Raw genomic sequence first — 23,090 nt, 5'->3', positions numbered from 1 at the left:
TTGTACAACAGCGATAGCAATTCTTTCGACAGCAAAAAAAAAAATGCGTAGATATAATAGCCGTGGCGTCACGAAAGCATTACGAAACAGTCTAGATATGGTAAGTAGTGTATGGAAAACATGAAGATTCAGAAACGCGTGGATAGAGAGGCCAGGATTGGATATTCCCCGCATACCTCATCGTAATCCGCCTTTACCGAGGAAGCAGGAGCGGCTAGCCGGAGAGCGTCCCGTCGCTGCCGAATGCGTGGTGGTGGGTCCAAGGTCTCATGCATTGACAGGCGGTTCTTCGGCGGGAGTTGCAGCGGCTGACTCGGCCTTCTTCTTCCTCATGCCCCTTCGGCTCTCGCGAGGAAATTCGCACTTCAGAGATCGTCGCTGACATTGGCTAAAGAAGATTCATGTTAGCCTACATCTTCAATGATATGAATGAAACGAAAGAAACAACGACCAGGGAGCCCGGAGTTCGGACGATCAAGCGTCGGTAATGAAAAGCTGACGTGGAGAAACAACATACTTGCAAGTTTTGTCTGTGCTTCCTGGAAGAGGCGGGCCACATGCAATCTTCCTACCCCGACAAAATAGGCAAGCTAGAGAAGGCTTCTTACCCACCGCGCGTTTGTGGGCAGGTAACGCCTTGACTGGCTGCTTCATGGCTTTCGCGAGAGTAGTGGAAAGCTGACGCTTCAAAGTCGCTCCGTCAAGCTTTTCGTCGACCCGGAAAGAAGACTCTTGCGATGTCGATAAGTTTTTTTCATCTGCAAGTGGTGGGGGGAGAGTAGTATGAGTCCTGACGCGGAGGCGAGGCCATGTGCCATTGAAAGAAGTAAAACATTTATCAACAACTTCCTGATTGTCGTCCGGCTTTGAAGGTGAGTGTCCGGTGTCAAGGGTGGATAATGTTGGTATACGAAGTATACCTGGGGCATAGACGGATTCCGGAGAGGATGCGTAATCCGATTGAGAGTCCTCAAGGTCGCAAGCCAGATGATTATCATTGCGTGAAAGTATTTCGAGAGAGATATCAGTAGTGGCGAGAACGTTGCGAGCTCGAGACGTATGAGAAATATCATCCGAGCATGGAGACTGGCTAGTATCTCTAGCTAGCCCCGGATCAAGACGGGGAAGGGCAAAGATCATGGGAGAAGAAGCCGAAGAGGATTGGGAAATACGCAAGGGAGCTAGTGATGGCGTTCTATCGCAGGAAGGCTGGGGCCGATTGTTGACATCCTGTGGCACGATAAGCAGGCTTTAGGGAAATGAAAGGAAGCCTACGCACCGGAAGTTGTGAGTCGTATGTTTCTGCCATCTGTATGTCCTGATAACCACTGACGCCAGCATCCACCCCATTCTGGACGCTGACGCCCACGTAAGGGATACGAGAATCATAGTTTGTTGCTACACTCCAGGGATCGTGAACTCTTGTACTCGATGACCCGGAGGCGCCTTCATCGCCAGAGTAAGGATGGAGTTGGCTATATTCGTACACCACCGTGGATGGAAACCATTTGAGGGAGGAGAAAGGGGGTCTGGCATCAGGAAAGGTGGCGTAGAAGCGCTCATCCTCTTCCTTCTGTGTCTGGGCAAACGGGGAAAGAGGTTCATTCGCATACGCCTGCATCTGCATAACCCTAAAGTCAATGAACCGTACAACAAACATCAAGAGACAATGAGCACCTCTGAATACGTTTGATAGGACGATCCGGATGGAAGCGATTCATCGCGACCTTGAGATGGAGCGGTACGACAAGGGCCACTAAACATGGTTCTCTGTGCATCGTTCCATATCATGGGATTAGGATGGTCACGGTGATGCATGTCATCCATCGCGTAGTAAGCAGAACTGGAATCGCGAAGCATCAAGTAATCGACGACGAGACGTAACACAGACTGAATGGAACCTGGGTGGTAAAAAAGCAGAGTGGGCGTTTAGAGAGCAATCTGGGCATAATATAAATCACAATGAGGGCTTGGACACGGCTTCCCTGAGCCTCTGGCCCGGCCTCGTGATGAGATCAAAGATGCCGAAATACTTATGGACCTACTGTAGATCGTTCTTTCAGCGCATGCCTGAGAGTGATGAAATCTTATCGCTCACACATCTTAATCATATACGTATCCCCTCTCGTAATGACGAGCAATGCAGCCACTTCAACCTCCTCGTTTACAGACAGAAATCCACTGTTGAGATGCACTGTTGGAGGTAAAGGGCTTGAGCCCCATTGCCGGCGATTCGGATACCAGGGCCGGTCATTACAAATTACACTCGAATTTCTTAAGTGTTTTTCCTGAGACACAACGACGCTGTGCCCTGGCGCAGCTATTTCGAATCTCTATCGCCACGCATGATGAAGATCGTCACAATTTGCTTCCGTTGAAATTCCGGAACCGGGGCAGGTCGTTAACAACCTTTTATTCTTCCTTCATTCGTCATGGTCCCTGTCGTGTATTGGAATTTTTTCGTAGGAATGGTGCCGCGGGTAACACTTTTTAGCGATGATTTGATTGGACTGGCGCCTAATATGAAGTAAAGACTTACGCCTGCAACTGGTCTCCGAGGTACCTTCTTCTCTTCGATCAAAAACGCAGCCGCTATGATGGAAGAAGGGCACGGTTGCACTAAGCTCGAGTGACTCTCTCCTCAGGGAAATGATCTGTCATTTTTGAGTTTTAAGGCGTGAGAGCAGAAGAATAACTCACGTTGCGGACGGTCCGTTTTACCTGAACCTAACCCTAGGTCCTACAAGCCCCGGAAATACCTTTATATTGCATGTGGATATAAGAGCTGAAGCAAAGCGTCCGAAACATACGGCCTGCCTGTGTCGGCAGGCCTCGCCCTCGACGCACTACCATAGAATATCAGACGACCTAAAGCAGATGATGGACATTGATTCTCTAAAGCGGGTTCCTCTAGCTCATCCGCGGGTAGACCGAGCACCATTGTAGCAGGGACCTTAAGATATTTTAGATTTTTGGGTTGGGCTAACCAATGATTCGGCAGAAATCGAATTTGTAGAGGGAGTTGAATAGAACTCGGCGACACTTGTCTTCTTCTAATCTTAATACCAATAGGAAAAGAAAAGACCAGAATAGCAACGAAGACGCTGAATAGCGTGACCTGAAACCTAGTTTTCCTATACAGCACAAGATAGGAAAGATCTGCTCACAAGGCAAATAACGTATACCTCAGTCCAGAGATGATCTCAATGTCTATGAGTACTCACGAAAATTAAATAAATACTGTGCGCTGCCTTCGGACGGTGTATTGATGTGGCACGAGCTTGTGACACGTTTTCTAGACAATGAAAGCCTTCATTTAGTCGCCATCACGGTAACGTCGGTATTAAAGCGGACAGACGCGTCGACCTGGAGCAAGGAAGAACCATCTGCACCAGCGGGCGTCTGTAGTCGATGGGAGAATCGATGGGTTTGCCCTCATTTGTTTATTAACTTCAGATCAAGGCCAGCGCGACCTGCAGGAGGACAGGACGGTCGGCATCGCCAAGAACAGTGGCGAAGCTTGGTTACTTCACCCTGAGCCTCCCTGAGCTGGTTACTTTACCCTGGCTATGCCACGCTTGGTTCTGCTTCGTCAATATTTATTGGTAATATCCGTCCGGGCTGTGACCGCAGTATTTACCCTTACTTACCGTTGGAAATCCGGACAAAGAGAGCCGGCTTAGGGGACAACGTTGCTACATTCTTTGGATATAAAAAGTTTTTCCTGAAACAGGTCCACTGCGCTAGCAAAATGTCAGCAAGAATATAGCTAAGTGAAAGAAACCATGTGTATTCCTGCTTCCTCAGTGGTCCTGCTTGAGCAACCGGAACCTGAGTGCCGTGTCGCTGTCTCTGCCGCTGTTAAGTAATGTATCTTAGCGGTAGGCACTAATAAGAGAGTTTGCGGGCAGAGCAGTGCCAGAGGAGCGTAATCCCAGATGACAGACCTGGCCAAGCGTGATGATCGCGGTTACCAAGCTTCAACGTCGACACCCATCATCCCGACGTTCACCAACTAATGTCATCCTCCATATCTGCGTCGTCGACATCGTCTGCGACGGCGTCAGCGACGTCGTCAGTGTCGAGTTCCTCGTCGACTAGTTCCAACCTCAAGGTCGCACTTCATTGATCGCTAGAATCGTATCATATGTTCATATTACCCTCAGGTCGTTGGAATTATCCTTGCGGTTGTCAGTGGCTTTCTCATAGGATCCAGCTTTGTCTTCAAGAAGAAGGGCTTGTTGCGCTCGCAGGCGGGCTGTGTAGCAGGACAGGGTGTGGCATATCTCAAGTCGGCAAGCATCATTTCGTCATTTCTCTCCTCCGTCGTTTGTTTATCTCTCCCTCTAGCCACTATGGTGGATTGGGATGACGAGTGAGTATCTCTCTTGTGGGACTAGTGCATACATTGACTAGTAGGAACTCGTCATAGTGATGATACTGGGCGAGCTTTGCAATTCTGCAGGTGTGTCTCCTTTTCTTCATCATTTCTAGCCACTCATTTCTTCCGAACCGAAGCCTACGCCTTTATTGAGGCCATCGTTGTGGTCAGTCGTTATATTTCTCTCCGCAGCAGTACGGTGAAACCAAACCGTTTTCCCCCAGACACCCCTCGGCGCACTTTCTGTCGTTATATGCGCAATCCTATCTTCTATCTTCCTTAAAGAGACGTTGACAATATTTGGTTGGCTGGGTTGTGCTCTCTGTATAGTGCGTAATACCTGTCTTTCACTTCTTGAATCATCCCTGATGTCATTCAGCTCGGGTCTGTCGTTATTGCCCTCAATGGTGTGTCATGGTTTTTCTTCACGGACGACCCCAATCAATCTATTATGCAGGCCCTCAGGAAGCTCTTGTTGGCCAGATAACAGAGTTTCAGAAACTCTTTCTGTCCCCCGGCTTTCTTGTCTACATTTCTGTGTTAATAGCCGCATCACTTGTCATCATCTTTTTCTTTGCTCCAAAGTGCGCGCTCTCCCATTTTATCGCACGCGTTTTAATAAACACTTCGACAGATATGGCACTAAGAGCATGCTGTGGTACATTTTTGTATGCAGTATGATTGGTGGTATTAGTGTCAGTGTCACTACCGGTGTTGGCGCCGCCGTCGTTGAGACGGCGAAAGGCGATAACCAGTTCAAACACTGGTTCATGTACTTTTTAATTGGGTTCGTCGCGGTAACCTTAAGTACGTGTTTTGCTTTCCCTTTTCGGACACTGACACAGTGGTTCTACAGTTACAGAAGTGTACTACTTAAATAAGGCGCTGGCGCTCTTCAACACTGGTCCGTTCTTTCTTGTTCAGTTCTAAAGCATTTGGCTCATGAAACGTATATCTAGCTATGGGTACCTGCCTTTCTTTCAAAATATCAATTTACTCACATGCTCTTCAGTAACACCGACATATTATGTTATATGTAAGCTTGCATTAGTTAGGTTCAGGTATTCGGTACTTCAATGCTTATGCCCTCCCTCTAGTCACTTTTTTCTCGATGGTAACAACTGTGGTAAGATTCGAGCTAGGTTTTCCTTTGTCATTTTTCCGATCTTTCTTCGCAGGTACTATTCAAAGGTCTTGACTCCAGCGCGTCAGAGATCATCACAATCGTCATGGGTTTCCTTGTCATCTGCATAGGCATCACTATCCTGCAGATGTCCAAAGTGGACCCTACTCATCTGTCGAAATTGGATCGACGCTCTACCCTGCTTCTCCAAGCCGCACGATCACAAACAGAGGTAGAAGAAAAGGGGGCAATTGGTAGTGAGGATCCAGGAATGGACGCCTTACGAGGCTCCTTCGGTGCTATGGGCAGCATTATTCGAGCCAGGAGTGCCAGGCGTGTCAGTGAAGCTAATCGTGCTTCGTCATATCGAACAAGACCGCCCGGTGCTGCGGCTCCTTACGACCCTGAACAATCACGTCAGCAGTGGCCTGAAGCCAACAATACGACACCAAGCACGGCTTTTGACCTTCTATCGGGAGTCAAGCGGCATCAATTGTATGATGCTCCAGTTCCTCGAACGAACACCGGTGATTCCGAGTCATCTGGAGCTGGTGCAACCAGAGGAGACGATTCTTCATCAATAAAGAGCCCCTCCTTGACGGATTCCCACATAACGAATAAACGACCTACGATTAAATTTGGCAGCCAAGATCTCGTACATCAGTATCATCCTACCGGGAACGGTCAGCGTGATGATCAAGCAGCTACGCATGAACATCGATTGGCTTTGGGTATTCCAGGGATAGTAATGCCCGGAGGTGGGAGCGGGAGCGGATATCCGCCCGCTGTACGGACACAGCCACTCGAGACCACCATCGACAGCAAACCTGATCTCTTCGCAGAGAGCCCGACGTCATACGTCAACTCCAATAGTATGCGAGAGCAGTCAGTACCGGTGCCGCCAGGCTATATACACGAACATACAGTGCACAGTGCGCCGCCGTCGATGAACCCCCGACTCGCGCGATCTGGCCAACAGAGGGTGGATTCGCGGGATATATTTGGTGACAATAATAGCCCAAGTACCGCGACCTTGTTGAGCTTTCCAAGTGTCACTGATTCAGCGCGGAGTTGGGATGGCGACGAGGTTGATGAGACTGGGACGAGGGGACGATCATCGAAGAAGTATCCCAAGGGCGATAGGGATGTAGACAGAGAGGAGAGTGTAAGCTTAGTACAGAAGGGCGGGAAGGACGATGATTCGGATGATTCGGCGTCCAGTGCCAGAGGTGGGATACGGTTAGTGCAGCCCTCAGTCCGGGATAGGTTTTGAGCGTGCACGTGTGCTCTTTTATCTGCTTTTTTCTTTGCATGGGACATATCATTTTAAAATTATTCTTCATTCGGTTCTGGTACATATCTGTCAGTGATCTATTCTAACCAGAGATGCATCTTCATAGAGGAATTGTAATAGTATCAGTTGGATCCTTGGAGTACCTACTGTTCGACTTAACGTCATGACCCAGTGGCTCTTTACTTGTAGTCGTCCGCAGGATCATACTGATTACCCAGCATTCCGATAATTAAGTACGATGTATACGTATTGTAGCTGAAACGACCCTTCATGACTTTACTTGGTGTCGAGATAGTAGAACATTATTTAAGTGGTATATTCTTTTGTGCTACGAATTAAGATGCACAATAGCATGAAGCGCAGAGTTCAAATAACTTGATAATGCTACATGACATGGAGCCCTCGTGCCCATCACTAAAGGGGGATAAATTGGCGAACTCCAGGGAGAAAAGGAAAAAACTCACAATACACCGACCGCCATCAACCTCGTAGATCGTTCCGGTAATGAATGAAGCTTCATCCGAAGCCAGGAATGTTGCCATATTGGCGATATCTTCCGGATCACAAAGGCGGTCCATGGGGATAGCTGAAGCGCCTACTTAATGACCTGACGTATGTGATGCATCGTGCTATACACGCACTTTGTAAGAAGGGCGCACGGTTCTCCGGCGTGTCTTCCTTCACACCGAGCGTCGCCTGTAGCCTAGGCATGTGTTTCAGTTACGGGAGCGAGTGAGCCGAAACGTGGAATATCTACATGGAGGTGGTCGCTAGAGCTGGAGCGATGGCACATACCCGGACAGTGGGTGCGTATTCTAGGGCCATTGTTTTGGTGAGTAAATTTACGGCGCCTTTAGTTGCGTTGTAGATAGCGTAGCTGGGTCTTGGGCGGAGACCGCCAGTGCTGGTAAAGGAAACAACATCGAATTCAAACAAACGAGGCGAAAAGGATGAAATCAGGGGCACCTGGATATATTGATGACGACACCGCTTCCCTGCTTTAGGAAGACGGGAATGATTGCTTTAGCCGAAATGTGTATGGGCTAGAGGAAATTTCGCATCACAAGAGCTGGGAGGGTTGAGGACCTTGCCTTGACGTTGACACTGAAGAGAAAGTCATACGTCTCTTCCGATACCAGGTGTAGTAACTGTATACTTGACGTGAATAATACTTTCACTCAAACAAGCGTTACTACGAGCGGTTAAATCCTTCTCTTCGGCCTGTACCCCAGCACAGTTCTAGACGGACACAAGATAGTTAGTTGGAGTCCTTAACAAGCATCAGTGACTGAGAGAAGTAACTTACTATGACGATATCAATCTTTCCAAATCTCTGTAGAGCAACGTCGCGGGCGTTTCCCCAATCGTTGATCAAACGAACGTCGCTCTTTACGAAGGCAATCTTTTCGGGGTTCGTGAACGCCTTGGCCTCGCCTGCCTGGACGTCAAGATCCATAATCACAACGCTGGCACCTTCCTTGACATATCGCATACATGTCGCTCCTCCGAGACCTGCAGCACCTCCTGCAAAATGTGACATTCAGTATTGCAACTATGTAATTATAAAGAGAATGTATTGCCTGTAATAATAGCTACCTTTCCTGCAAGTCTTTCGAGACCTGACATCGCTTAGAGTATACTTTGGTGGAGGGTGGGACAGTAGCGGAACATCTTCGCTTCGCATCGTTGACCGTACCACCGGGCTTGGTCTCATGACGAAGAAGAAGTTAACAGGAAGAGGTTCGATGTGACTATTCAATATTTTGGTGGGAAAAAGTGAAGTTATACTTAGTATCGGACCGACGTATATCAGTCCTGATTTGGACAAATTTCCCACGAATCCATCCACCGCAAACGTCTTGCTTTCAGAAAAACCACGAATATTTTTTCCACTCACTGTGCTTGCTTCTCGCTAGCGAGTATTGCCATTATTTGCGACAGCACGATATTAATTTCCCAACGGTGGATTTTTGTCACCAGTATCAGACAGCCGTTCTGCAGTTGGTTATACGAAACTCGATGCTTGCGGCCAACAGCGAATCAAACCGGTCAAACCTTCCAGTTAAAGCCTGGAGGTATTGCAGCTGCACATATTCTGTTGATGCTTGCTGAATGCCTTATCTTTCCGCTGCAGTTTTACTCAAAGGACGGCCATGCAACTGTTCAGCAAGAACATCACCCCGCCTTGACTGCAATCAGCTCGCCCATAATATTGAGGAATCTTGTTCTCGATGCTTTTCAGTTCTATACCACCCTCATGGACAGAGTGGAATATAAAACTAAGGTCGAAGAGCGGACCTGCCAGGCTCTGGCGACCATTGGCACTAGGTATCCGTGAAGCTCGCAATGCGGATTTCATCTCAGTTAATGTCTATCGGGATTCGGGTGACTAGGTCATTGCAACGCGTTTGCCTTCGAGCCAAACTCAGGAAGATCAGGGTACAATTGTGGACGATTTATGAGAAGTTGCTAATATCGATGCAGTTTCATCTCCCATTCATGTACGTCAACTTCCAGGTCTGGCTTATTCCTCCTTACCATTTTACCAGATCCCTTATGGGTCTCTGTCATGAAGCACGTATCACCGCTCGTATGAAAAATGCTGGGGAGTCGGCAGGCTCGTGTACAGGCCTAGCTTTGGTCTCCGTGTCAACACCTTCTACATTCTGGTCTGCTCAATATACGCCGATCCACTGGTCGAAGACAGACTTGCATAAATTCTCACTCATATTCCATCACAAATTGTTCGTACTTTACCTCTCCCGGTAGGACCAATTATCGCAACCACCCTACCAACTCGTGTATACCCGAGGATCTGTCATCCCGTGCTATTATTTGCGTATGCACAGATATACGAACTTTGTGGGCCCAGTGAAAATGCTCTTCTGTTTTTCCACGCCAATCGTCCGAAATTCCACAATCACACAGGGGGCTTGAATGTTCTTGCGAAGTATCTTGCGGTGTTCGGAGACCATGGTCGTCGCCCCCGTCCACCAGGAGACCGACACTCAAGATCAGGTACAAGACGCTATCATAGGGAATGGACGTACATGCTTGGTACGGGCCCTGGGAGGTGGTGAAACTCGCCTATCGTCCGAACGTCGGTAGCGTCTTTGATACGTTCAACACCCTTTCAATTGAATACGCCAGTCCATTCAACCCTGAGGGTCATAGCCGGATATACGATGGTGCGGAGAATACTCGAGAAGGTGGCCGTAAGAGCATATGGAAGCTTGTTTATGAGGAACCGAGAGACAAGATATACACAGCAGGCTGATGGTCAGCTGGTGGATCTAAAAACGGTTACTCTGCCTACGAACCCTGCGTTTCAACCTACACAAGTCTTGTCGCGCGTCTATCGCCTGCATTATTGGCCTGACGAGGGTGAATTTTTAGCAGGACTGACTACATAGCTGCGACGCGGCGATCTAAAACCGAACAAGGTTGATGGACTTGTTCCGTGTATCTTTAAGGGGGTCCTCTGACAGTCGAGGTTTTCATTAACTCCTTGCTGCGCTATTCTCATTCACTGGCAGGGTATCAATAATATTACTTAGCCGTTTGGAAGAGCTTTTACCCTTTGACAGCTTCAAATAATTCGTGGTTAACCCTTTGCAGTATTCAAACTTTTTTGGTCATTAGCCAGCGTTATATAATAATATCGAGCTCTTGGCCTTCTTCCAAAAATTATTAAGAAGCAGGACCCTGTTAAGCGTAATACTTTGCACGGGCTGATTTTACACCAACATTATGAACGTCAGAACCATTTCTGAGCTTCGTTCTTCGCTTGATTGTTTGCTCTGATGATTCTTCTTTCTCTTCTTGAATAAGGGCTACCCCCTGATCTCTCCTGATCCGAATTAAGACGGAAAAAAGATGTCCCCAGAACCCCATTCTGCCAGGCTACCCCGCATTACATGTGACTACTCCCATCATGCATGATGTCTACTGCAAGGTCGAAGGAAACCGATAAGGAACCGAATCTTCATCAAAGGAGTGAAAGTTTGAGGAAAAGTAAGTCCTCCGATCCATAAACACACTCCGGTGGACAAGAAAATCCACTGATTCGTGGTTTTTATACTGGGATGTATATAAGACAACCTCAAAAACACGCGTGGGGCAAGATTACTTCCAAAATCCTCAGTTCGCACGTGTGCCTCTTTTTGATACTTTTTGAACCGTCGCATGGCGTCTCTAGAGCTACTAGGGCAACAAATTTAAACCCACAAGGCCGTTAGTAAGTGTTGCTGCATTATTAACGTCGGGATTTGTTGGTCTGTGAGCATTACTTGGAGCCGGGTCAAATGCCATCCTAAAACGAAATTTGATCATCTTCGTCACACAATTCTCACTCAAGGCTCGGTCTTGATGAATACCCGTAAAAGGGTGCCCGTACAGAAGAGATGGTTCCAACGACCTTGGATCAGATGAATCAATAACTCTGGGGTTCAAATTTTACAGCCGAGTCGTCGCCACTCTTTGATGAAACTCCCGCCAGGGGATTGGGACGTGCCTTACACGCCTGACGAAACTATGGACACGAGATGGTCAAAAAAGTTAATTAATTGACTAGCATATTTTCCTGATGTCTCGTGACATCGTTAAAAGGCTGTCGTGTGAAGGACCTGTACGGTTGAGGACATAATCCATAAGGGCCAAGCCCGTCTCAACTCTGAATGAATTGCTGGATGTTGAGGATTGTGGTTTCACAGCCACCAGCTAATGGCTACGCCGTTTTTTTGTTTTACTTTATTTTGATTTTCGTACCGATCACTACGGCAACTTGGCTTCGTACTACCATCTCCTGCGTATTTACACTGGAATATACCTTCGTTCGAGCCACAACCACTACGTTCATTTTCCCTGCCGACGTCTATTCCCAACACTGGAGTAGTAGTATGAGACGTACGAGTGTCCGGTATAACGAAGTTCCATCTCTTGAATAGCTCCGACCTCATGCTGTCGGTGATACGCCATATGTACAGTCTATTTCCCACCTAAATATTTTTGTCAGTGAGGTCAATCGATGCGACAGAGGCGTCATGTCCTCCTTTTAATCCAATAAATCTTCACCACGAAGTGGTCGTGCGGTACAGCATGCCACGAGGTTGCGATCAAGATACGGTCGGTGGTCCTAGGAGTAGCCGGCGACGGTGGGGTCGAGCAGTCTAAGCGACCTGGTTTCGAAACTGCCCTAGAGGAACTGCAATACCCAAAGCATAGCTGGCGGGTCCTCATAGGCCCCGACTGGCGCGACCGGCCGGACAGATCTGAGATAACTCATACAGAATTGACTCCTGATCAAAGCGGAGCCGGAAGCGGAAAAGAATCCCTTGTTTGTGCTAGAATTGTGAGAAAGCCGTCGAAGAATGATAACAATCATTCATCAGGGCTTCAAACGGCTGAGAAAATAACGAGGTTTCCATCGAACGCTCTACGCCAGTTAATTTGACAGCAGTCAACATAAAATTCTCCCCCACCAGGGCTGGGTTCGCCACAGTCTAGTATTGACCTGTCGGCTCGATTCGAATAGTGATGGCGGTGAAGAAGGGCGAGTAGTATTGACCGGAACGCCGCTGATGCGTCAACATTTATTGACATTGTAATACTAGATTTATCCACCGATCATTATGTCTACAATTTTGCACGAAATCCTCGAGAATCTTCCAGAAATTGGCCATAGTTCCCTCTAGACCGCTAAAACGGACATAGACGTGAAGTCCCTGACAAATGTCAGGTGCGGGACCCACGCTAATCCTCACCGCTCGTGAAGTACTGATCCCGCTCGTCACATTCAATCACTAGAATTCCAGTTTCAGCAGTTGCATAAAGAGAAATATTATAAATCTTACTCAAGCTGAAGCTGACCTTTCCTCTCTGAGTCAATAATGGAAAGAAAGGCTCAAACTGTGCCCTCTGTGTTTTGGATGTAAGCTGCAACTCAGGACGTGGTTTGAGTATGAGTATATTTGTGATGTGGAGAGACTGGAATGTATCGGAAAATGGAGTACTGGATAGTATTTCATCCAGCTCTGTCCATTCCTTGGCGGGTGTAATCGCATCTACTGATGTTATTTGTAAAGTCAACTCTTCGACAGTGGAGCGTCCGACTTTGTCTCGAACGTGAATAAGATTGCGAATGAACCACCAAAGGGGCTCGACTATCGCATGCATAAACGAGAAGCACACTTTTCGTATTGACGCAAAGCAAAGGATATGACAGGGTGATGAGCAAGACCGGGTAAACGCTGCAACTGTGTGAATGAAGAGATGTCGGGCTAAACATTGCACTTACGATGAAGAACTACAGTCAGCTCCTGAAGAGTCTGTGATGTAGCAGCAAGAATCGCATTAGCGCGATCAAACTGAACCTTATGAAGGTTATTAACTTCGATGGTGAGACGTCGCACTCGTTCTACAGAGAATGGACAGCCTCCTTGTCGAAATATGCTTTCGAGTATCAGAGCACCCACTCGATGGGCCGGGTCATGATTAAACTTGAGAACCAAATGCTCGACTTGAGGTAGAGCACGGTATACCGTCGAGCGTCGGCTTTCAGGGTTGGAAACTGAAACAGCCCCGGACAAGGTCAGGCTTTTGAGTCTCGGTGACCCAGAGATAAGATCGTAGAACTGATCTATATTGTCAAAGGTAACCTTGTCGAGGTGGATTCCAAGGAATGGATGTGAAGAAAGACACGCAAGTGAACCATTAAGAAAATAACCGATGCGGACGTCAAACAGCTTAATGACGATCAGATTTGGTAAAGACTGGATTATGAGGTCAAGGATACCACTGGCCGACGGTGGAGTCCTTAGATGATACTCGGAGATACCTAAGATCTTGATGCTGGCCGAGAAGTGTGGTGACGAGACACAAAGGTCGTGGAAATTTGTAAAAACTGATTTTCCACCACTCCTCGTATATCTCAGGTTGACATGGCGAAAGAGGAGAACGCGTGTCCGTGAAGAGAAGGCGCGACTGACGAGCGAGCACGATTTGAGATCACAGGGATGATGCACCTCGTCAACGATTGCGTCGATAAGTTCTTGCGGGAACTGGCCCCATTCAGGCATTATTCGTATAGCTGTACGCAGGTATTATTACCGTTGTGAAAGAGCCTTGTATAGATGCACGCACCGTGTCCAACGGCAACTTGAACGTTCAATAAAAGAACGAGATATCCTTGTGTTTGATCCAGGATCTCTATTCAATAGGGCAGTTCTTTTGAATTGTTATGAATGAAACGTAAAAGGGAGCACAAAGGCTTAATGCTTAGCTTCACCTTTGTGATCCAGATTCCAAATAACAAGGATAGAGTTCAAAGTGCTTGCCCGTCACAGTCACGTGTGTGACTGGTGACATGTGGTACATGCTGTGTGACAGTCACGGTCGTTCTCCCGGGCCCGGGACAAATTACTCTTGTCTTCTCCCTTGCTCTCGCGTACAGAGCACCAAAGAATCGCGCTGGTATCGGATACGCCTTCTACTACGGGAATTACGCGTCGAATGCTCATTGCGCTGGCGAGGCGCTAAAAGTCTAGGTTGCCTGGGCAATTTACTTGGGGTGGCCCCTTTGCCACCCAGCTTCAGTTTCTTGTCCTGCCACCAGCAAAGACACAAAAAGAGCTAGGACTCAACAAAGACATACCGAACAGGAAATAGGCACCAGAACGTATAAAAGAGCTCCCATTCTCTTTTCTCTGCCACCATCTACTACTCAGCCTTGCGCACGACAATGGAGAACGACTACGCCTACGATGACGACGACGAACAGACCCAACAGGCGACGCAGTCGACTCAGCAGCCTTCGCAGGCGAATCCTGTCGACACCAACATATGGGGTATCCTCCAACCCTGCAATGCCAACAACACTCGCATGGATTTCCCAAAGACGAGCCCTACGGTTCGCATTGGACGTCATGCACTGAATACTTTTGTTCTTCCGGGGTGTAGAGTTAGTAAGTATACTTTCAACTCGTTTGCTCCCCCCTGGTCGCTCATCTTCGTGCGAAAGGCAATCAGCATTGTGAGATAGTATGGAACGGCGTCAGCGACAACGACACTGCTACTGTCACCGTACTGGATATGTCAACTAATGGTACCTTTGTGAGTCTATCGTTTAAAAAACACGTCCCGGTCCGTCTCACCCAGCCTTCAGATTAACGGCTCCAAACTTGGGAAAGGGCACCAAGGTCTCCTTCATGATGGGAATGAGATCTCGTTTGGCACGGTCATCCCGCAAGGACCACAAAGTCACGAAGACTATCGTATGTCCTTCATCTATAATCCCTGCCGAACCTAATGGCTTTTGCCTTGAAGGCTACATATTTCGTATGGTCGCTGGCGGAGACAAACTTGAGGGCGTTCATGTCGACTACGAAATGTCACATGAACTGGGAAAAGGCGCCTTTGCCACTGTCGTCAAAGCAATGTCGCGTAAAACTGGTGAATGGGTTGCCGTGAAAATGATCCAGAAACGCCCACAGGGATCAACATCTGTAACGACGACGCAAACTCAACTTAACAGGGAGATCAATATTATGACCAGTCTTTCGCATCCCAACATTTGCGCGATGAAAGACGTCTATTACCATCAGGATGGTTCAATTAGTCTGTATTGTTGGTTTCTTCGCATGCCCATTGGCTTTAACAAGTCACCCAGATCTCGTGCTTGAACTTGTCGAAGGTGGTGATCTCCTTGACTACATCACTTCACGCGACGGTCTGTCGGAAGACTTAACCCGCCATATTACTTGGCAGTTGTGCGATGCACTCGCGGTATGTATAACTGGCCCTAGTTTCGACCAGTAACTCATCATATGCCCAGTATGTCCATAGTCTCGGCGTCACTCATCGCGACCTCAAGCCGGAAGTATGTGCTGCTGATTTCTCTGGATTGTCGATTGTTAATTGCCAGTAGAACGTTCTCTTGACCCAAGATGATCCCCCCATCGTCAAGGTAGCAGATTTCGGTCTCGCCAAGGTCGTCGACAGTCTTACAATGCTTCGCGTAAGTTTACACTGCTAATCTCCTCCTTATCACTCACTCGCCTCCCGTAGACGATGTGTGGTACTCCTAGCTACCTTGCTCCTGAAGTGGTCAAGCAAGAGAACCACCAAGGTTATGATAATCTCGTGGACAGCTGGAGTGTTGGAGTTATCGTGTATTCAATGTAAGTTCACAAAGTGCTCGTTTTCGTCGCTGGATGCCAAGCGGTTTTGCAGGCTCACGAACACCACCCCTTTCATCGAGGATGAAAACCAGCCTGATATACGAATGCGCATTGCTGAGCGACGGATACATTGGGAGCCTTTGGAGGCACATAGTCCAGAAGGTATGCGTTTCACATTTTCGAAACAGACGCGTATCCAACGATTTCCCACAGCTCGGCACTTCATCAAAGCGCTACTCGAAACCGACCCTGCGAAGCGTATGACGATGCAGGACTCTCGCAAACACCGTTGGTTTGACAGTTACACCCCGGTCTATGACCTTGCGAACAAGAATTCCGCTCCTATGGACCAAGAACTTGCTTCCACGCCAGCAAACAATGAAACCAACGGTGAGGCACCTGTACTACTCGATGTTTCGATGAAATCCAACGGAGACGCCGATGGAGAAGCGATTGTCAGCAGTCAGATGGACAATCTCCAACTTGATGCACCTACCCCTCCCAAACCTAAGAATGATATTCCTCGACAGAGTTCACGCCTCGAGCGAAGGAGCGATGTCTTGCTGCGCGCCGAGGAGGAGGGAAGGGAACTTCTGCAACCGTCACAAGAGATGGTGTCCCGTGAAGAGAAGCAGAGGGAGTTGCAGGAAAGTGAACCTGCACGCATCGACGCCCTTGAGGGATCGAGCAAAAAGCGACCTTTCTCGGACCTGGAGGCCGTGGCTGAAGTGGATGAGGCCTACGGCGAGGCCGAGCCGATGGACCTTGCCTCTCCGAGGAAGAGAGGGAGAAGCGAGGAGATGATGAAGGAAGCGCCTCCCTCTGCGAAGAGCGGGAAGGGAAAGGTACCGCCCCCGCGTAAAAAGGTGCAACCGCACGTGCCGAACGAGATGGTCCGGCCACCCAGGCGATCTGCGCGGGTTGCAAAGCCCAAACAAGAGTAGATGTATATTCGAGGTTTGTTTTTTTTTCTTGGTGGTCTCATCCGGTTATGCTATCTATCACATTTCCCTGCGATCTAATGCTCTTTCTGTAGATCCTTTGCTATCTCTTTCATTCAATCTCAGTACCACGGACTTGTACATCGTCCATTATTATACCAAATCAATCTGTGTATATCTACATTGGTCTATTGCAATCAACCTTTTTTTTGTATCACTTAGATTCTAAAGTCTGCACCGATAATAGGAAGGTCCGAACAATTTATCTAGAGTTAAGAGAGTATCGGGACCAGCACTCGGTTGCTCGGCATTTGCCGACTCCTTGCACCTATCCACCCCACCCCAGTGTATCACATTCGCATCGATCGTCTTCCTAGTAAATATTTTGTCAGACACAATCTGGAAATTCAATGTTTCTGTAGAGAAAAATTACGTATGTTTTTCGGCCAATTTCAATCTTCCTGTTAGATCTGTGTACAGGTGTGTACCTCCTTTCAATTGATTACAGATTTAAACTATCTATGCCATCTAGGGCCAATCCGAGAGTAATCGATGATTTCCCTGAGATTCTAAATTTTGGGGTGCGTCCTGGTGAGAGAGAAGGGTGACGTCGTTCGCTCTCAGGCACCGCATTAAAGTTCCCACCTTTCGGATTCGAAACTGGTCCGACAAGCTAGCCCTGCTTCGCTCACTCATGACTATCCCGCTCTGGTGTTCCTCGAGGTCTAGTTCAGCGGTAAAGTCTCGAACTGTCCTATTAGCTCTATCCTTCGAAAAGAATTGATAAGACTCCTGGCTATTTCTCAGCGACAGACCGAAATTTTTGGGGTTCGTATTGACTATGCAATAATACATCCGCGGGATCTCGAAGGTGCCGACTTGTTACCGCACTAAACCGCACCCGTTAAAGTTTCTCGATCGAAGACTTCGATCCGACGACTTGTCCATAGTGTTATACAAGGACCTACCAATACCGACACTGGCGTCGTAGGGCCTCATTCTCGACGGAGGAGCACTCGATTCTCAACTGAGACAATTTTATAAGGGTGCTAATACGAGGTAATATCTAATAGACTCAATATGTAGCTGACAACGCTAGGTATGGAGCGGGGAGTAGTATATTAGGATCTACATTACTATATATCGCGCGATCATGCAGAATTCGCAGAGGCTGCAGGTCCTGCCCTATCGCCTTTTCCCAAGCAGGAGCCTTGGAAATTATGCGATTGGTCAACAACGTGAGAAGATGCTTCCTCTCTTCGTCTGTCACTGAATGCGGGGGGAAACTGAAACTGGGGTTGGCAGCCCACATAGGTACGGTGCGGGCGGCTTCCCAGTCTACAACGGTGACTATCTTCGTATGGTCTGTCCGGCTAACCAGGATGTTTCGAGGCGCAAAGTCTATATGTTCGAGGACGATGGATAAGTCTTCATGTCGATCGGGAAAGTCATGATTCTGGATATTAGCCACTGCACTATCGATGAAGGGTTGTTTTTGGGCCGCATTGTCTTGAGGCTTCTCCCCAAAGTCTAGATCTCGTCGTGCAGTCGCCAGGAGCCAGTCCTTTGCGGTGGCAAATGGGCCGCATTTTTCGAACTTTGGCGGGGAAATGGAGGTGTTTCGATTTGATGCCAGACGTGTCATGGGTCCGATATGAAACTCCCCGTTCTCCTTCTCGTAAATACTTCCAATCGAGTCGAAAGTTACGTTGATTATCTCCACCCATACGTCCGCGATAGCGAGGCAGACTTGCTCGCGCTGCTTTGCATCGAGGTCTCTCCATACCGTAGAGAGATTGTCTCCGTCGACCTATCCTTGGTCTCGATAAGCTTATCCCGATAGCGAGGCACCGGTACTTACATATTCCATGATCATCCATTCACCTCCGACCTTCCTATCGGCATCAACGTCATGATACAAAATTCCAGGAACCGAGATCTTGGTCTTGGTTTTTAAGAAACGCAAGGTGGCAACCTAAGTACGTTTCAGTTTAATAAATATTACTTTAGGCTTAATTCGCGGCTTACCTCTGAACGCATGGCCAAAGGAGAGGTCATACCACAGCCTGCGTGTTTCAGGATGGACCATTGAACTCGGATGAACACTGCTTGTTGCCCTTTTTTCATATGTGCGATGTAAGTCTGTAAACATCTCAATAAAATTCAATTCGGGACATCTGCTGCCACGGACTTACCATATGATTTCCACCTTCCCAGAAACACGAGGTCAGAAAAACAAGAAAATTGTCAATCAACCCGGAACGTACATTGTTCAAAGGGCTCGAGTTTTGTACACTCGTCGCAGAGACGCTTCTCGATACGGGACTTCAATGTCACTTCGTCAATTGAGTCTGCCCTTGGGCTGGAAGCAGAAGGATTGCTGGACGCCATGATGGTAGTTGAAAAGGTGGCCTCGGATTTTATACTCCGGCGGTCGGTAGGGGGTTATTATTCGGTTATTGTTTTCGCGCAGGCTACGCCCCAGCATCATCATGATCCTGGCCTACCGGGACTTGATCCCTCGGCCCTTTAAGAATATTACGTCCCTCTTGGAGCCATATACTATTGCTGCAATAGCTGTTTCAGGGGGGTGACTTATCATGTATATATGGCAACTTCAAGGTTTAGCCGTCTGCGCAGAAATTAAAAGGGCCACTACTTGCGAGACAGGCACGGGCCATAGATATCTATGTATGTTACATACTCGATGTCGGAGGTAGAGATAGGATCAATTCGTAAGGACCAGTCGGGTTGAACCGCCAACATGCAACAACCCATACATAACATCTTCAGCACCGGTACCTTCAAGAAACTAAAATGAACGTAAGTTACGAATTTTTAGTCCATCAAAGCGTCAATACTTACCAAACATCAATTGTTGACGTCAATGCGGAGTACTCCATCGTGCATGATGATCATTTTGGATTATAGGGCGTCCAAAAAGCTGTGGTTCTCCCCGGTATGGGCTAATAAAACGAGGTCAGCAGGTCAAAGTCATGTAAGGGTCGGCAAACCCACGCAAGTGGACTGTGATGTATTATCTACGATGCCAAGTAACGCAAGTCAGCAAAGTCACGAGGTGGAGTCAAAAGGAGAAGGAATACTTACGGTCTTGAAGACACTCGAAGGTAAACATTGTTGGTCGTCCGTTGACTACAATCCAATGAACACAGTATTCCCCCTTCGACCAGCTCTTCTTCGGGCCTGCAATGTCCCATATGTGTGTAGCTTCGCCAGGAGGCATCGGTAGGATTAATCGATTATAAAAGCAGGGAGAGAACTGGGTGTGGTGTGGAGTTGTGAGTCGACCGGGAGGTGTTTTGAAGTCTTTTATACGTTCTTGCCTTGCAGGGACTTGCCAGTACGGATCCACGGCGACCCTTTGGTTACCCCGAACACGGCATCCTTGTTGCACCGCAAAGTGTATCTGTTTTCATTAGAGACAATTGTCAATAACAACACGCCCTCCGCACACTTCGTGAGTGACTTACACAAATTAAGATATCCCAGAGTATGGCTCCATCCTAATATTTTCCCTCCCTTGTAGCTGAGATTTTTATCATCCGGAACATTATTGTCAAATTCTGACCGGGTAGTTGTGCACAGAAGCAGCCAGGCAGGGCTTCACAAGTGCCTCCGATCACACGGCTGCAACCCAAATTCTTTGAAGATAACACAGATCTTTCAACAGTCGTCAGTGTTTGGGAGATTTGAAAGTCGCCATAGTTACTTACAGGGCTCTCCTTCTTGTTTGGCTTCCGAAGAGGCGAGATGTCCATGTAACAGAAGGTAACAGAGTATCCCGAAAGGCCGCCGCAGCGTCGATATGATTTTAATTCTCGCGCACGTCATCCATAGATATGTAATTGATAGCTCGGAACTCGGAACGCAGGCCAATCATGTGCCTCCATCGGATAGTGATTAAATTTGAAGCTGGCAAGACTGATGTCAAACGATTCAGAAACAATGCATATAGCTGATGACCGGTGAAGCTTGAGGGAAATTAAAGTAATAGACTCCATTTTTTTAGAATGGGACACCGCCAAAAGGACATAGGTGGTCTCTGCGATACCAGATGACTGCAGCCGTAATCAGGTACTCACGAGAGACTCGTGGCGCATCAATGGAAATAACATCAGAAACGTCATTTGCCCATAAGTCAAAGATTGAAGCCTATTTTTATGGCAGTACCAAGTACGCCTCCTGGTCTGTGCGAGAACGAGGAAATGCAAGAGATTCGATAGATTGCACAGAACGGGCATGGGGGGGAGGACCCATTTCCGTTGGCTGTGCTAGTTGTTTCCTCTTTTCGACAGAGTATTGGAAATAATCTCTGAGATACCAGGAGCGGTAGGATGCGCCACGTTTGTACACTGAGGTACGAGATAGATGCCGAACCTTGGAAACCCACGGACATGATTGTTTCCTTCCTGGTGGATCCGAGTACCGTAAAAAAAGGTTTAATCAGATAAGCGGAGTGCTCGAAGTCGAACCTTGAAGATGTAGTACGGATACACAACAGACAGAATAGACCACCCGAGGAAGCGTGAAGGGCGAAAAAGTCACCACGGTCACTGTCATGGTCGTAGAGCTCCGCGAATGTCCTGATCGCAATCGATAGTTCCTCTTCGGCAAAAACAAACCATCCCTGCGGTGCCAGAGTCTTGCAAGGTGTTTTCTGGAGAGCTTTCCCTGAACCTGAGGCCTAAGTCGTGGATCGAAGGGGCTGTTCGAGTCCCTTCGGTACGTCACCGTACTGTCGGTGTTGGTCGAAGCTCTCCCCGGAATCAATCGATGATCCCCAGTCACCCAGACTGGAAGGAGCTTCAGGAAAAAACATAACAATAGGAAGGTGAAAATCTTCAGTAGATTGCCGTCCTTACGGTCTGATAACTGAGAATAGAGTGTTCACTGTGGCGAGTATTACCAGCACGCCTTCATCGTATGCTATTGCGGCAGCACAAACACCGAAACGCACGAAATTAAAACTGTTGGAACATGTCATTCGGGTTCGACGGGTACACAGAAGTCACGCACTGGGCTGACATACACGTCGGGCTTTTATGATTACTCCAAAAGTGACGCAAGTTTGAAGCTACTCCCTTAAACGCTTGTTTTAAGTTGAGCAGGCTCCGACTTGTGCGCCCAGACCCTAATAGAGGTCATACCAATAGGCCCGATCGCGGAACGCTCTTTGTCTGTTGCTGTTGATGTAGGCGCTGTTGCAGTGAGACGACATATTTCCAAAGAGAGTCGTGAGCTCGAGTTGATCACCAAGTAGACGCAATGAAATTCGGCTGGAAAATTTGGTTGTGGTGGCTGAGGCATGCGTAGACGGAGAGACGTTTATGATATTTCATCAGAGCCAAGAAGGAAGTTAAGGTGCCCACCTGTGCAACCATACTGTGCCCGGCAGGATATCACCCTCATCTCAGCCGAAGTCGGAGTACCAGCTAGAAGAAGGGCAGATCAGAAAACGTCTTCACGCCCAGAAAGCTGCCGTGTACAAACCCGTAACAAGTAAGATTTCTTGTGAGAAAGCTTTTGAGAAAATTTCTCCAAAGACGGCAACACTGTTGAGGCAGTTGAAATACCAGGCCTCTGCTTCTTCCACTCAGCGAATGTAGTTTAGGGTCAGCGGGCTGCCGCAGAAGAGTACAAGGGTGCTCAAGACCACGTAAGCTGATCAGTGTACTCGGTTGGTACGCTGGATATTCGGCGAGTCATTCACAACCCGAGACCAAGCATGGATCCGAGTCGCAGACGCCTCGACCGATTCAATGTCAGCGCGGAGCTCCTCAATGCCTTTAGGCATATAGGATCTATTGATAACTGATTATCAGTATCAAAGAGCGTGGTTTCAAGGATCGAAGCATCTCTACATTACCATATAAACCGGTAGATTGATGTCAAGTCGAACAAAAAGCACATCCATGCGTACAGCAGGGCACCGGGTACCCCTTGTGACTGTCTGTGGTTCCACAAGGACGAATGGATCACGATAATTCGTTCTGATATATGCGGAGTCTGAGATATGAGGCATGAGGTTCGGTACGCCCTCAGCATCCGCCCTCGACTAGAATACGAGCCCTTGTGTACCCGAAATCTGATAGTACTCTTGTTGGCTGAGCAAGGTGAACTCCTTCTTGCGGTTATCGCGACGCCATTGCCTGCT

General features: G+C 48.0%; 7 protein-coding genes across 7 annotated transcripts; 3 read left to right on the top strand and 4 right to left on the bottom strand.

The window, feature by feature from the left end:
* Positions 1–396: 396 nt before the first annotated feature.
* On the bottom strand, positions 397–1,277 carry EV420DRAFT_1194827 (uncharacterized protein). The gene has a single exon (XM_060466308.1). The coding sequence runs from the start codon at positions 1,138–1,140 to the stop codon at positions 475–477; it is 666 nt and encodes a 221-aa protein (XP_060334159.1). The 5' UTR covers positions 1,141–1,277; the 3' UTR covers positions 397–474.
* A 2,501-nt stretch (positions 1,278–3,778) lies between these two features.
* On the top strand, positions 3,779–6,919 carry EV420DRAFT_1194655 (magnesium transporter NIPA-domain-containing protein). Its single transcript, XM_060466307.1, has 15 exons — positions 3,779–4,114; positions 4,167–4,295; positions 4,351–4,375; positions 4,433–4,465; positions 4,519–4,547; positions 4,606–4,710; positions 4,761–4,788; positions 4,839–4,965; positions 5,016–5,188; positions 5,238–5,285; positions 5,341–5,346; positions 5,394–5,417; positions 5,479–5,507; positions 5,560–6,640; positions 6,697–6,919. The coding sequence occupies exons 1-15, from the start codon at positions 4,019–4,021 to the stop codon at positions 6,702–6,704; spliced, it is 1,941 nt and encodes a 646-aa protein (XP_060334158.1). The 5' UTR covers positions 3,779–4,018; the 3' UTR covers positions 6,705–6,919.
* Positions 6,920–6,977: 58 nt separating this feature from the next.
* EV420DRAFT_1619087 (oxidoreductase) lies at positions 6,978–8,254 on the bottom strand (the record flags this gene model as incomplete). The annotated part of the gene is made up of 7 exons (XM_060475425.1): positions 6,978–7,004; positions 7,263–7,384; positions 7,440–7,501; positions 7,556–7,702; positions 7,765–7,841; positions 7,890–7,946; positions 8,105–8,254. 7 exons carry the CDS (start codon positions 8,252–8,254, stop codon positions 6,978–6,980), a joined length of 642 nt encoding a protein of 213 aa, XP_060334157.1.
* An 890-nt stretch (positions 8,255–9,144) lies between these two features.
* Positions 9,145–10,075, top strand: EV420DRAFT_1477248 (uncharacterized protein; the record flags this gene model as incomplete). The annotated part of the gene is given in 4 exon segments (XM_060469402.1): positions 9,145–9,299; positions 9,348–9,542; positions 9,750–9,816; positions 9,836–10,075. The coding sequence occupies 4 exon segments, from the start codon at positions 9,145–9,147 to the stop codon at positions 10,073–10,075; spliced, it is 657 nt and encodes a 218-aa protein (XP_060334156.1).
* A 2,474-nt stretch (positions 10,076–12,549) lies between these two features.
* Positions 12,550–13,874, bottom strand: EV420DRAFT_1639754 (uncharacterized protein; the record flags this gene model as incomplete). Its single annotated transcript, XM_060477016.1, has 3 exons — positions 12,550–12,599; positions 12,651–13,046; positions 13,094–13,874. 3 exons carry the CDS (start codon positions 13,872–13,874, stop codon positions 12,550–12,552), a joined length of 1,227 nt encoding a protein of 408 aa, XP_060334155.1.
* A 323-nt stretch (positions 13,875–14,197) lies between these two features.
* On the top strand, positions 14,198–17,136 carry EV420DRAFT_1525461 (CAMK/RAD53 protein kinase). The gene is made up of 11 exons (XM_060472380.1): positions 14,198–14,759; positions 14,816–14,907; positions 14,960–15,068; positions 15,121–15,411; positions 15,464–15,579; positions 15,629–15,673; positions 15,722–15,811; positions 15,862–15,974; positions 16,027–16,136; positions 16,188–16,931; positions 17,011–17,136. Exons 1-10 carry the CDS (start codon positions 14,537–14,539, stop codon positions 16,916–16,918), a joined length of 1,920 nt encoding a protein of 639 aa, XP_060334154.1. The 5' UTR covers positions 14,198–14,536; the 3' UTR covers positions 16,919–16,931; positions 17,011–17,136.
* Positions 17,137–17,961: 825 nt separating this feature from the next.
* Positions 17,962–18,838, bottom strand: EV420DRAFT_1525459 (uncharacterized protein). Its single transcript, XM_060472379.1, has 2 exons — positions 18,777–18,838; positions 17,962–18,725 (listed from the first exon to the last, which is right to left on the bottom strand). Exons 1-2 carry the CDS (start codon positions 18,789–18,791, stop codon positions 17,991–17,993), a joined length of 750 nt encoding a protein of 249 aa, XP_060334153.1. The 5' UTR covers positions 18,792–18,838; the 3' UTR covers positions 17,962–17,990.
* Between the last annotated feature and the right edge of the window lie 4,252 nt (positions 18,839–23,090).

This window comes from Desarmillaria tabescens, assembly GCF_030435595.1.
Source record: "Desarmillaria tabescens strain CCBAS 213 chromosome Unknown EV420scaffold_9, whole genome shotgun sequence".
Taxonomy (NCBI): Eukaryota; Fungi; Basidiomycota; class Agaricomycetes; order Agaricales; family Physalacriaceae; genus Desarmillaria; species Desarmillaria tabescens.
Note: the sequence above shows the minus strand (reverse complement) of the source record. Positions and strands in the feature narration are given on the sequence as shown.

What these genes read in the sequence shown, in the direction of transcription:
- EV420DRAFT_1194827 (XM_060466308.1), bottom strand. Translation starts at nt 1,140, where the DNA reads ATGATCTTTGCCCTTCCCCGTCTTGATCCGGGGCTAGCTAGAGATACT.
- EV420DRAFT_1194655 (XM_060466307.1), top strand. Translation starts at nt 4,019, where the DNA reads ATGTCATCCTCCATATCTGCGTCGTCGACATCGTCTGCGACGGCGTCA. An exon ending in ATGGTGGATTGGGATGACGA is followed by an intron (nt 4,376 to 4,432) that starts GTGAGTATCTCT and finishes AACTCGTCATAG; the next exon opens with TGATGATACTGGGCGAGCTT. An exon ending in CGAGCTTTGCAATTCTGCAG is followed by an intron (nt 4,466 to 4,518) that starts GTGTGTCTCCTT and finishes TCCGAACCGAAG; the next exon opens with CCTACGCCTTTATTGAGGCC.
- EV420DRAFT_1525461 (XM_060472380.1), top strand. Translation starts at nt 14,537, where the DNA reads ATGGAGAACGACTACGCCTACGATGACGACGACGAACAGACCCAACAG. An exon ending in CCATCAGGATGGTTCAATTA is followed by an intron (nt 15,412 to 15,463) that starts GTCTGTATTGTT and finishes CAAGTCACCCAG; the next exon opens with ATCTCGTGCTTGAACTTGTC. An exon ending in AGTTGTGCGATGCACTCGCG is followed by an intron (nt 15,580 to 15,628) that starts GTATGTATAACT and finishes TCATATGCCCAG; the next exon opens with TATGTCCATAGTCTCGGCGT.